Source organism: Panthera onca, chromosome B4, assembly GCF_046562875.1.
Source record: "Panthera onca isolate mPanOnc1 chromosome B4, mPanOnc1 haplotype 2, whole genome shotgun sequence".
Classification (NCBI taxonomy): domain Eukaryota; kingdom Metazoa; phylum Chordata; class Mammalia; order Carnivora; family Felidae; genus Panthera; species Panthera onca.
In genome coordinates, this window is record NC_138345.1 from 62,273,199 (window position 1) to 62,286,153 (window position 12,955).

Consider the following 12,955-nt stretch of genomic DNA (forward strand, 5'->3'; position numbering starts at 1 on the left):
AATCAACGGGCCACTGGCCAAGGGCACATGCAGGATCTTCTGCACTTTATCCAGGCAGGGCCACCATCTCTCCTTGTGGGCTTCCTGGATAAGTCATTTCATGGAGTTTTTGTGCAGGAAGAGGTAAGATATTGGGTGGTCTCTGAACTTTCTACTCCCCTCACATGAGATGGAATGTGAGAAACTTTCTCCAGGTTTTGAACAATGGTCGGCAAGCTCTGGAGGCAAATGGCAGATCCACCAGCGCTGTTCTGATATTCCACCATATGGAATCCCGAACTTTATAGAGCCTGGAATAGGTATAAACATGAGAGCTGCCCCTCATAGCAAAACAAAGCTAACACTTGTGTTCACTGAGGATTTGAGAAAAGAGTTTTGCCATTTTCCTCTGCTGATTTGGGTCTTAATCTGAATCTATAACCTCAGCTGCAGCATTTTCCGGGGGAGATTTTCCTTGCACTACAGAAATATAATAAATGAGGTACACCAAAAGGGAGGAGAAGTTAGTGGTGCTTCTTTGTTGTCTAAAACATAGAATAAGGTTTAAAAGAAGCAGAATATTCATGGCATATATAATTACCAATTTAATGTAGCATTATTTCCAGCATTGTAAGCCAGCCAAAATGATATTGGTATAGATACAACCCTAATGACTAATTTCATCATTGCCTTTGGGATCTACCCAGTCATTACAACAAAAATGGATAATTGTTGGGACTGATTTCAGATAATAGCGCCGTTAGCCCTGCATTTTCCTAATCATTCTCTTTCTTGCTGTGTGCAAATATGGAAACCATCAGATACACGAAAGTTGAAACACGGAGGAAGGAGTCAGAGCGGGGGGTGGGGGAGAGCTCTGTCTCAGCAACTTCCACAAAGAAAGAACAATATTAAAATAAGGGCAGGGGCGCCTGGGTGGCTCAGTTGTTTAAGCGTCTGACTTTGGCTCAGGTCATGATCTCACAGTTTGTGAGTTTGAGTCCCACATCGGGCTCTGAGCTGACAGCTTAGAACCCGGAGCCTGCTTCAGATTCTGTGTCTCCCTCTCTCTGCCTTTCCTGTTCACACTGTGACTCTCTCTCTCAAAAATAAACATAAAAAAAATTAAAAGATAAAATAAAATAAGGGCAGTCTTCCAGTCATCTCGGATAAACAATCATGAAAATGATGAATAGTCCTGGTATTTTCCTTTTCTCTCTAGCACAAAGAGTGGCAACTTATTTAAAGGCAAACAAACAAAAAAAAAACCCCCATCCATTGAAAATTCACCACAGAGGTATCCACACAAAAATGATGCTACTTAAATCAGAAGTATTTTGAGCCTGGTGTGAGAGGATGAAATATTTCACTAATTACTATGCAGTGTATTTATAGCTTTAATTGTTTTTCCCCCACTTCTCAAGGGACATGTTTCTTCCAGAAGCACAGTTGCTGAAGCAAACATTTATTTTTATTGTTTCATGGGAAAAAAGCGGTAGTACCCAACCAGCTACTATAATTCTGTAAAATCAGCTGCTAGAGAATTTTATGTAATTTATACTTTTGCCCCAAGCGGTGCCTTAGGGTCTGCCTTATTTTTCTGTTTGAACTTGACAGAAAATAGTCTGCTGGAATGCAATACATTTTAAAAGGTACTGATAATACTTCCTTTCAACGAATACTTTTCAGGCAAACTTACTGCTCTTTTCTTCTCTTCAAGAATGCTCACCTGAAATCCTGAAACATCAATTAACCATTAAGCCAAAACATACTTTATTTGTACCCTTGAAGGAATATGCCTCTTTAAAAAAGATGTCTCCTCATTGCAAAAATAATACATGTTCATTGTGGAACATCTGGAGTACAAAATATACAGAAAAAAATTAATCTACTCACCAACCAGAGGGAAGTATTGTAAACATTTGGGTAAACTGGCTTCCAGTGAAAGAATAGAAATCTGAATTAAATCTTAAGAATGATCTTTTATTCCTAAATAAAAAACCTATTTTCCTTAAAAAAAAGTTTTGTTACAATTTTCCTCTGGGACTTCCATTTCTTGGATCTTTGGAATAGTATTTGATACTGAACTTGACGTGCACAGTTTAAAATTTTTATCATATTGAATGCTAAATAAGAGACCCTGAAGTCTAAAATATTTCAATTGATGAATAATATACTTATGTAAGAACACCGTTCAAAAGGATAATTTAAAAAATCAGGCCAGTGACTTTCAGAATGATGATTTCTTTTTTTTTTTTAATGTTTTTATTTATTTTTGAGACAGAGAGAGACAGAACATGAGCAGGGGAGGGACAGAGAGAGAGGGAGACACAGAATCCGAAGCAGGCTCCAGGCTCCGAGCTGTCAGCACAGAACCCGACGCGGGGCTCAAACTCACGGACTGTGAGATCATGACCTGAGCCGAAGTCGGATGCTCAACCGACTGAGCCACCCAGGCGCCCCTCAGAATGATGATTTCAAACTAAGCTTTGAGACAATGCTAGTACAGGCTTCAGAGAAATATCTATTTGTTTGGTATGCATACTTTAAGCATATCCCAAAGTGGAACACTAGCCCAAAATTCAACCAAATGGGGGCCAATCTGCAGGGGTATGGAAACCTCTCTAAAAAGCTTCCGTGAGTCTCATAGTACTCAATAAAAGAGAACACTCACCTGTCTGTGTTTTGGCCATTTGGAGATTCCAAGCTATGTATAGTTCTCCTGCCTCCACATGTTCCAGATTAAAGACGTTTATCATGTGGGATCTTTTAGATAAGACCATCTTGAAAGCCAGGATTGCAATTGTGAGTACTCAAGGGCAATAGAGACTGCCACTGGTAATGTAGGCTTACGTTTGTAGTTTCTCTTAAAGTGACATGTAAAGCTCTGTTTAGTATAGTCTCTTCCAAATGAATACAAGGAGATGAGTACAAGAAGAGTGTCAGAGCTGTTTATATATATATATAATATATGTATATATAGATATACGTATAGATATACGTATATATACGTATATCTATATATATGTATACACACACACACACACACACACACGCCCCTTATTAACATATTCCCAGCATGGTAATCAAGTGTCTTCTAGTACTCTTTCTGTTGAATACAACTATCAGGGTATTTATTTCATTTCCATACTAAAATGCCTTCATATAAATCCTTTCTGATAACGGGAAGCCTGAAGTGAGAAGAATTCACTGGAATGAATACACGTTCTCAGAGTTTACTGGTGTATTTTTGACAACCAACTCCTGTTCTCCTGCATATGTGTATTTGACCGGGTGTCACTTGAGTATCGTGTAGCAATGGGAACTTTTACAGGAAAACACCAAGAATTAGTAGCAAGGCAGAGTTACCACATTCACAACAGACTTGAGCACTGAGCAGAAGATGGGGAGTCCAGGATCCATACCACCTCCAAGGAGATGTTCACTGCCCGCCCCCCCCTCCCCCCCCCACACACTGGGAGGGTGAGTGAATGAACCTGAGAAGCACAGCAGGGAAACAGTCCTAGGGCGCTTACCTGAGGGCCGTTCTGTAGTGGTAGATCGCTTCCCGGTTCCGACCTTGATCCTTCAGGAAATTGGCGTAGTTGTAGTGAACCTTGGCATTGTGGGGCAGAGTTTGAACTCCAGACCTACAATTAATACATTAAAAAAAAAAAGAACAACAAAGAATACTAGTTAGGAATACTGTCAGTTTCTTTCACGTTTTACTCAGTTTCATGAACCTTCATTTGAAATGTCCATTGCATCCATCTAAGTCAGGTTTTCCAAAATTTGTGAATCGTGTCACTTATTAAATATGCTTCTCTGGAAAATAATGAAGGCAGTGTGTGGTTGTGCACAACTAAACAAACATGCTGACCGCATATGAAGCAGAGGGGGTGGGATGGGATAATTCTCTGGAGAACAAAACTGCATGCTCAGGTTAATTCAGTTTTTTCCTTCCTTGCTTCTTTTGTTCACTTACAACCTTCCTTTAAAAAAAAACGGAGAGCATCTACAAAAATATATCATTACTAGACTGGCCTCCCTATTATGTTTTATTGGAAATTAACATTTCCCATGTACCAAGCCTGGGCTAATTAAAATAAATAAATAAACAAATGCAGGTATAATTATTATTTTACAAGTTGCAGACAAGGAAATGAGGTTTTGCTCAAAAAGGTAAAAAAAAAAAAACAAAAACAACCTTGCTTAAATGTCACTGTATTAGTCTGCTTGCACTGCCATAACCAAATACCTGGGGAACCCCCACAGGATAGCACGGAAATTTTGGAGACGATTCAAGGGGCAAGTGGGGGCAGGAGAGGAGCCATTTCTCATTCATAACTAGCCCACACATTTAACCTGTACACAACTACACAGCTGGTAAGTGGCGGAAATGGGATCCTAGAAGATTCTAGTTTGGTTCTAGAGTCCCTCGTTCCCTCACATGCAGGGAGGTGGGAGCAGGGGAAGGATGAAAGAAAATGGGCTGGAGGGCCACTTGGAAAGAAAACTTCCGGAATTCTTGAGGATTAAATGCGGGAGGGGGACAGTTGATGAGAGAGAGCAATGAGAAAGCATAACAACCTAGTTTCTGGGCAACTTTAATGCACTACTACCTCTCCCAGATAATGTACTTTCATTCAGTTTTTAACTTATTTTTTTTAACGTTTATTTATTTATTCTTTGGAGGGGGAGGGGCAGAGAGAGAGAGGGAGAGAGAGAATCCCAAGATCGCGGGGCTCAATCTCACAAACTGTACGATCGTGACCTGAGCCAAAATCAAGAACTGGACACTCAACTGACTGAGCCATCCAGGTGCCCCTAGTTTTAAATTTAAAGGTAAGATTAATAGAAGGATTTCATACAAAGTGTTAAAACCCTGTTGGGGAAATATGTAAGGGCACTGTAATCTCTGTTGAACGTTCAGTGAAATAACCAGCAGAGACAGTCCCACTTAAAATCCACTGGCTGGACATCTGAGGAACTCCCCAGAGGACAGAACGTACAGAGTGCAAGAGGCTAGAGACCAGTCCAAAGGCAACATCATCTGAAGCAGCAGACTCCACACTTACCCAGGTTGCTTCAGTGACTTCAAATGTATGGCAGGTAGCTGGGATTTTTTGGTGGGTGGGGTGTGGCTGAACACAGACTAAATCTGTATCAGGAGCAGTTAAACCTCAGATCCTCATCCCTACCCTTAAAAGCTAAGTGACTTTTTTCATTATTCTTTCCCCATCCCAGCAAAAGGCAGGAGTTTTACTCTCTGGAAAAACAGAGTTAGAGAGATCCTGCACTCAGGAACAGGTACAGCCGAGGGAAGGGGGAAGAGCTGTACCTTAAAGGTAGATTATGGGAGAATCTGTATTCTGAACAGTGGGATCTCAGTTTGTCCTCCTTAAAAAGCTCTCTGAATAGCCAGGATTAGACTTCTCCGGAGGAGCCTGGAGGAATTTTCTCAGAAACTGACCCACCCAAGACAAAAGATATACAAATGCTGACATTTGGGTTCTCCGGTAAAATCATCGGTATCCTTCAATCGCCCTATGGTGAGGTCCAACAGCGGCCACATAGAGCTAGAATTTTAATGTAATATTTAAAATGGAAATTACCCAAAGTGTTTTTAGTCACAGGGGAAAAATCTGGGTCAGAGTGGTAATAATGGCTTTAAAAAATTCCAATTTTTAACCAGGAAAACTTCTGATTTTTCTATCCAGAAATAAATAGTGCAAGGTAATAGGCAGATTTTAAAGGTAACTTTGATTTCAGCGTGGATATAACTGGCATATTGGAATTGACCCTTCCCTCTGTGTGATTAGCATGGTGACTCTCAGTTATATTTCACCCGAGGAACAGACAATTAGGCCTTGTGGAAGCATAGTCCCTGCTCGGATCAGGCATTGTTTAATGATGGCCAGAGGAAGTAATAATATTCATAACAGGCAAGCTGATGTGGGTGGAGTAACTTGAATCCTAAGAACACACTGCTTTTTCCATTGTTGTTTTTGACCTTTATGTTCTCTCTGTGATATTTTTCTGCTATGTTTTTCCAGTCTCTCATTTTACAATGACTAGTTTGTGGATAAAGGGAAATAAACAACTGGCCAAAGGCAAAACTTTCCACGTTGCTGTAACTGGCCAGGCTGCTCTTGCTTCCAGAACCAGGCTTTTCTATTTGCTCTCTTGATGCTATGGTTTCATAATCCCAACTGTTTTAGTGGAACCAAGCAACTTATATGCATTTATTCTACAAAGACATGCAGTATTCATTAATTATACAGCTGGCTCCCGATCCCGATTAATAATCCCAGTGATGATTACAAAGAAAAATCTCCCATTCAATTCAGGATCCTAATTCATGTACCTCATAGTTCTCCTCCATGCCTCTTGAAAAATAACAGAAACAGGGGAGCAGGGCTGGCTCAGTAGGTAGAACATGTGACTCTTGGTCTCTGCGTTGTGAGTTTGAGCCCCATGTTGAGTATAAAGATTGCTTAAAAATAAAAATCTTAAAAAAAAAAAAAAGATAATGAACAGAACCAACAAGAAAAGCCACTGCTCTCAGGTGTATCTCCGAGTTTATAGAACATCAATTTGTTTTATTGGTATCACTGGACAATAGGTCACAAGAACCATCCCCAAATTCCTGATTAGAAAACAAACATTAAAAAAAATTAATGAGCAGCATCCAACCCAAGGGTAACAGGAAAGGAAAGTAAGGATTGGTGGTTCTCTTCAATTCCAACCCTGCTTTGACCTGAGGCAGCACAATGCCTCACTCAGGATGGCTGGTACTCACAGAATGGAATGCTCAGTTTGAATCAAGTTCTGGGCTGAGCACCCATTTCCATGGACTGACTGTCTCCTTTTATCCCTTCAGTAACTTATCGGATGGGTAGAATTATTGCACCTCCATACTACAGATGAGGAAATTGAAGTTCAGAGAGATTAAGACCTTTTTTTCTAAAGTTACATACCTAGAAGGCAGTTGAGAAGAGATTTCAACCAAGGCCAATACGTGGTCAGAACCATTCCTGAAGCTGATCAACACTTGATGCTAAGCCAGAAAGGTACCACAGGATATAGTAACATTATAATTTCACTATCACAATGTTTATCTTATTGGTAAGCAAACTATGGCCTTGTGGGCCACAGGCGCGCCAATGTGTTTGCCTATTATTTTTGGCGTCTTTCCCGAGACAACAGCAGGGTTGGGTAGCTGCAAAAGAGACTGTATGGCCCACAAAGACTAAAATATTTACCGTCTACTCCTTTACAAAGGAATCTGCCAATCCTCAGTATATATTCTCTGCCTTGGGAGGTCTGCTGATCTCTGGCTTAGCAATTCAGAAAGCAAGAAACACAAATGTGTTTCCTACAGAGATGGAGAATAATCTAGGCCGTAAATTCTTAATTGGTGGTCCATAGATCACTTAAATACTTCATGAATGGGATTCAAAGAGACCCTTAACTACATTGCGAATAAAAGAAAAATGCAGCCTCTGCCTTTTCAGGTATTTCTAACATTTGGTGGGTAGAAGGGATTTTACCAAATTGTGTTACTACAGTATTTTTTACTCCAAACAATGTAAAATTGTGGGCTGTTACCAGGCTCAGCTGGAGCTATGCAGTTACCCTCTTTCCAGGTTAGGATATCAGAATAGTTTCTTGGCACAAAGAATTAAAGAAAATATACCTTGCAGCTATTATTATGAACCAATCCCTCCCCCCACTCTCCCACTCTCCCTCTCTCTCTTTTTTATACTGGGCTTATTTAAGTTAGAAAACATAAAGTAAAAAATGGGTGTAGCAAAGCTTACATATTCTTGTATATCAGACTTGGGTTCAAATCCTGGTTTCTCTTCACAGCTATTTCAGTGTGGACCAATTACTCTCTTTGAGCCTCTGATAAGACACAAGTTCAGGCTTCTTATGCTTTTGTGTGTACGATTCTTGCCAGTGGAACTACAAAGCCGTGAGGGGGGCCTGCATCTGTATCTCCTAAAAATACATCATATGGTGAGATCTTTTTTTGTAAGAGGAGGCCTCAGCTGGAAAGGCTGGGACTTAACTGAAAGTTGGATTTTCTCCAACGCAAAGGTCTGTCCTAAGACACTCTGTAAGACTGTTCACAGCATTGCCAAGCAAAACCACCCCATGTAGTAAGAGAGGCCTTAATGAGACCATATGTCCAAGGGACGGTCAATAAGTTCACTGTTTAGAACAGAGGAGTAACCAGAAGGAGGGCCTCTGACACAGGGACATCGCCTTATCTAGAACTATTACAAATTTTTCTTAATACAGCCAGTTCTTGATTTTGATCATTATGGCTAATTTGGGTTGTTTGCATCTTTACACACTCGGTTCAGGTCTACGAGACAATAGTTCATGAAGGGCCTGCGCTGTTCTTAGCGCTTACGCACTGTCCTGCTCTACCTCTGTCTACCAGTGGCTACATTATGTTAACATGTGTTTATGTGTCTGACCCTACACAGACTTCCAGCTCCTCTTCCTCTTTCCCTCTTCCCCCTGTCAACACCAATCTCTTTCATACCCTAGAACAGAGCCTACAGCCATAACTTGAAAACCTTACATAGTGTTTACCATACTGCCTTCTGCATCTTTTACATGATCATTTATTCTTACACTACACCTGAAAGATAAACATGCTTGTTATTACTCTAAGTTTCAAAATAAAGAAAACTAAGGCACGGAGTCGTTAAGTAACTTTCCCAACATCATACAGCTATTAAATGATGGTACTTGGAGAGGACCCAGAAAGTCTAACTCCAGCCCCCACACTCAACCAGTAACCCTATCTTCCTTCAAAGATTCTTGATAAATGTTCACTCAACTGATTCCAGCATGACTCAGCACAGATGAATACATACAAATATCTGGTCTTTGAAGAGAAAGAATATTCTTAACGTCTCAGATTCTTAAAACTTTTCTTGGGACATACATAAATTATAATAGGCAAAGTTTTCAAAGAACTATCAAAAGCTTTGATTTGCATGTTATACAAAACTCCATTTGATCACCAAAGGCCTCTTAAGGGCACAAAACCTCTTCAAGCACATATGCGGAATGGTTATGTTTTAGTAATCCACTGTCACTTACTACATGCTTCCATCTGGAAAAACAAAAACAAAAACAAAGCCTCTGGATGAAAAGTCAATGAGCTTTTTGTTTTTCTGTTTTCAAACTGCTGGCATCAGCTGTAGAGTGTTGGAACATGAACTTGTTATCCTTGAAATAAACTGCTGCCCGCCAAAATCCACCCCCAAAAGTTGATCTGATTAAGCAGTAAACATAATTAGAAGACACGACCTCTGTTAGTACTTTTATTCAAGCAAGGGGTTTAGCACAGGGCAGAACCATTTTAAAGTTTCTCATAAAAGCACCAACTGTTGAAAGCAAAAGAAAAAAAAAAAATTGAAGCCAACAGAGACTAAGAGGAAGTTGTATCACTGGATGTCCATGCCCCTGTGTTTGCAGATTGACCTCAGCATGGGTAGAAAGAGGGGACAAGTCCTTTGTGGTCTGTGGGGACCGCATTGAAGGTGAAGGATGTGACAGAGACTAAACGGAATCTGGATCCTCAAAGTGAAAAAACATTAAGTTAAAAAATCCCCACAAAAAACTTTACATGCCAACAGGTCTCTACAGTATCCACTGTGAAAATGATTATGACATTGACAATGGTGGTGATATAATAATAATAAAAAACCAATAAGACTTGCATGACAAACTAATATTTTTCTATTAAAAAAAAGTTAAAAAGTTAAATTGCCAAGTAGCAAAATCAAATATATTGTTTTGAAATAGTAAAAAAGTGCAGTGAACATTTATCTTATTTATCTGTTCGTTCATTCATTCATTCATTCCTGGCAGCCCAGAGTCTTTGCCCTCCTCCAGTAGTTGGATTCCCTGTGGGGAGTTCTCCCTTGCCTCACTTTGTGAAGTCTCAGTGGTACCCCAAGGGGCCGGGCCTGCCCTAACTCCCTCAGTGGAAGTCAGAGGGGCTCCTTTGGCCAATCATTCATTTCGGTGCCTGGTGGAGACAAAGGGCAGGCACATGACCTAAAGCTCAAGCCCAGCCAGAGGACTTAATTTCCCTAGGACTTTGATGTGAAGATAAAAAACAACTTGGTATAAGTCTCCTCATTTGCTTCCGGGCGGGCGCTCAGGTGCTCTCAAGACACCATCCAGACGTTTTTCCCATCTGCCACATGCCGGCTTCTTCACCGGCCCCTCAATGCCGTGCACTTCCCTATACTCTCCCAATATGTTCCCTTTTATTTTCTCGAGTGATCCTAACTCTGTTTCAGTTGTTTGCTCCCAAAGTAGAAGTGTTGGGTATCAGCTGGCCAAGGAACCAAGTAAAAACCACAATGACCTAACTGGGCAACTGGGTCCTAAGTGAGGACAGAAGCTGGAAGAGGGGACACAGATGGGGGGGATCCCTAGAAACTGGGAACATCAGCTGTGGCAGTGTCAGGGAGCCCAGCTGAAGGTCACTGGGGCAGTGGCATTAGGGAGACAGCCTAAGCTCCAGAAAACAGAGCGATGAGCAGGAGTCCCAGAGAATAGTTTATACTTCACTACAAATTCGGGGCTTTAAGTTGACATCGTTATTTTCAGAAACAGCTTCTATACTACATAAAAACCTACCAGGAGATGAAAAAAGCCTCCCATTTCTTTTTTCACAATTAATGTTCAGAATAAAGCAACTAGATCACAGATCACAACTTGATACGCTGGAATATTCTAAAGAAAATGTATTGTATTTCTCTTCCTTCCTGCTGTGTGCTCACCTTTCTCATTTTCTTGTCTGCATAATGAAGTTAGGCTTATCATTTCGTTTGGTTTATAGCTGATTTTACAGCCCAGCTCATCATTAACGACCGTCTCACAGACCCAAAAACCTTCCCGTGAGCCTTATTTTCATAAATTCACTTAGAATGAGCTCACATTAAACTTTATACAATACCATTTAAAAAACTAAAGCTAAAACCCAAAATAAAATTACATCTCCCACTTAAAACTTTACTAAAAAAAAAAAAACCTGTGGGTTAATGATTATTGCCAGACCCATGTTACCTCATTTGTTTGGAAACAAATATCTAAGCAAAAAAATACATGGGAAGAGATTTGCTTTTATCCACCTAATCGTACCTGAATAGGGACTCTCTTGACAGCCAAATTTCATTCTGTTTCACCGTTTTCCAAGAGAAAAGCAACAGCAGCAACACAGTGGACACAGTCAGGGTGGTGGCCCCACATCGATTCAGCCAAGTGCACAGCTTGTTCAGTCCGTGCACAAAAAGGATGCAGTAGCCCATGCTGGAAAACAGTGTGGGAGAAGCAGGATTACTCTGGGGGTGCAGTGGAGGCCCCCTGTGCATTCTGTCCCATATAACTAGCTTTCACATAAAGCTTGTCCTGGGATGGAGAAACAAACATAAACACCCCTCTCTCACACACATTTACATGTCGGTTCTCTGATGGGCTGTACCAGCACATTGCTAGTCCTTTGGCATTTGTGTGGAGAATAATAGGTTCATCGTTTAGGCTCAGACTGCCCTGGATTTCAGAGCTCAGACATCATGAGAAGTCCCTTATGTATGTTCTTGGGTCCTGAATAGACCCTCTGACTCTTGCTTCCTTACGTCATTGACATCATATAACCATATTGGTATCATGTGCCTACATTTACTGTGCTGCAGCCGGTCACATCATGGCTTTGTGACAGGCAGTCCCCAAGACTTCCCTAGCAGGTCCTGGGAGGGATGCTGGTTACCAAGGAGCACTGGTGTCTGTCTCTAGGGATGTGCTGCCTGCTGTGTACCCACTCTGGTCAAAGTCCTTATGCTGATGGAAAATCATCTGTCCACAAGCCAACTCCTGAGCCTTGCAGCTTGGAGCTCATCACAGACAGACTGTGTCGATACGATTTTCTTGCTGACTCTGGCTCAGCTTTCTTAACAGACATAAGAATTGCTCATTATCTGAGTGGCATGTCAGTATCACATTTCTAAAAGCCTCTGGCCTGGTGGATGGAATGTGGTGCTTCACATTATCTGTGCAGCCACAGAAATGCTTCCTGCTTGTTGACTGGCCTCAGAAAAACACAAACATTTAATTTGTACCCATTATTGCCACAGGCATTTTAGTTAAAACCCACTTCTTTCCAAAGATAATAAACTACAAATTATAACAGAATATTTTAAGGATGAAACAAGACTGTGTAAAGAAATCCTACAGGGTGCCTGGGTGGCTCAATTGGTAAAGCGTCCGACTTCGGATCAGGTCATGATCTCACGGTTCATGAGTACAAGCCCCACGTCAGGCTCTGTGCTGACAGCTCAGAGCCTGGAGCCTGCTTTGGATTCTGTGTCTCCTTCTCTCTGCCCCTCACCTGTTCACACTCTGTCTGTCTGTCTCTCTCTCTCTCAAAAGTAAATAAACATTAAAAAATTTAAAAAAAAAGTAATCCTATATTAGACATTAATGCTATAAGAACTCCAAATTAATACAGCCCATTTACTTGTTCAATTATTTACTCATTCTCTCTATGTGACTGGCAATAAACTAGGCACTAAGGATGCAATTATGAATAAAACACATGTCCTGCCATCAAACAACTCCAATCTACTGAGGCAGGTTGGGTTTGTAAAGGAAAACACTTAAATCGTCTCATTTCTAAACATACCTCCTTTAAAAAATCTCTCCACTTTCCTTCTGTTCACCTTTCTTATTTTTTTTTTTTTTCAACGTTTTTTATTTATTTTTGGGACAGAGAGAGACAGAGCATGAACGGGGGAGGGGCAGAGAGAGAGGGAGACACAGAATCTGAAACAGGCTCCAGGCTCCGAGCCATCAGCCCAGAGCCTGACGCGGGGCTCGAACTCACAGACCGCGAGATCGTGACCTGGCTGAAGTCGGACGCTTAACCGACTGCGCCACCCAG

General features: G+C 41.1%; 1 protein-coding gene across 3 annotated transcripts in view; it reads right to left on the bottom strand.

Moving 5' to 3' along the window:
• TMTC1 (transmembrane O-mannosyltransferase targeting cadherins 1) overlaps nt 1-12,955 on the bottom strand; it is a 278,857-nt gene that overhangs the window by 73,794 nt on the left and 192,108 nt on the right. For 2 of the 3 annotated variants that reach the window (XM_078449960.2, XM_078449958.2), the window contains 2 exons: nt 11,161-11,328; nt 3,516-3,629 (listed from right to left, as the gene is read on the bottom strand). In XM_078449960.2, coding sequence (XP_078306086.1) covers nt 3,516-3,629; nt 11,161-11,328 — 282 coding nt within the window. The remainder of the gene's footprint in view (nt 1-3,515; nt 3,630-11,160; nt 11,329-12,955) is intronic. The other variant, XM_078449959.2, reaches the window with a different exon arrangement.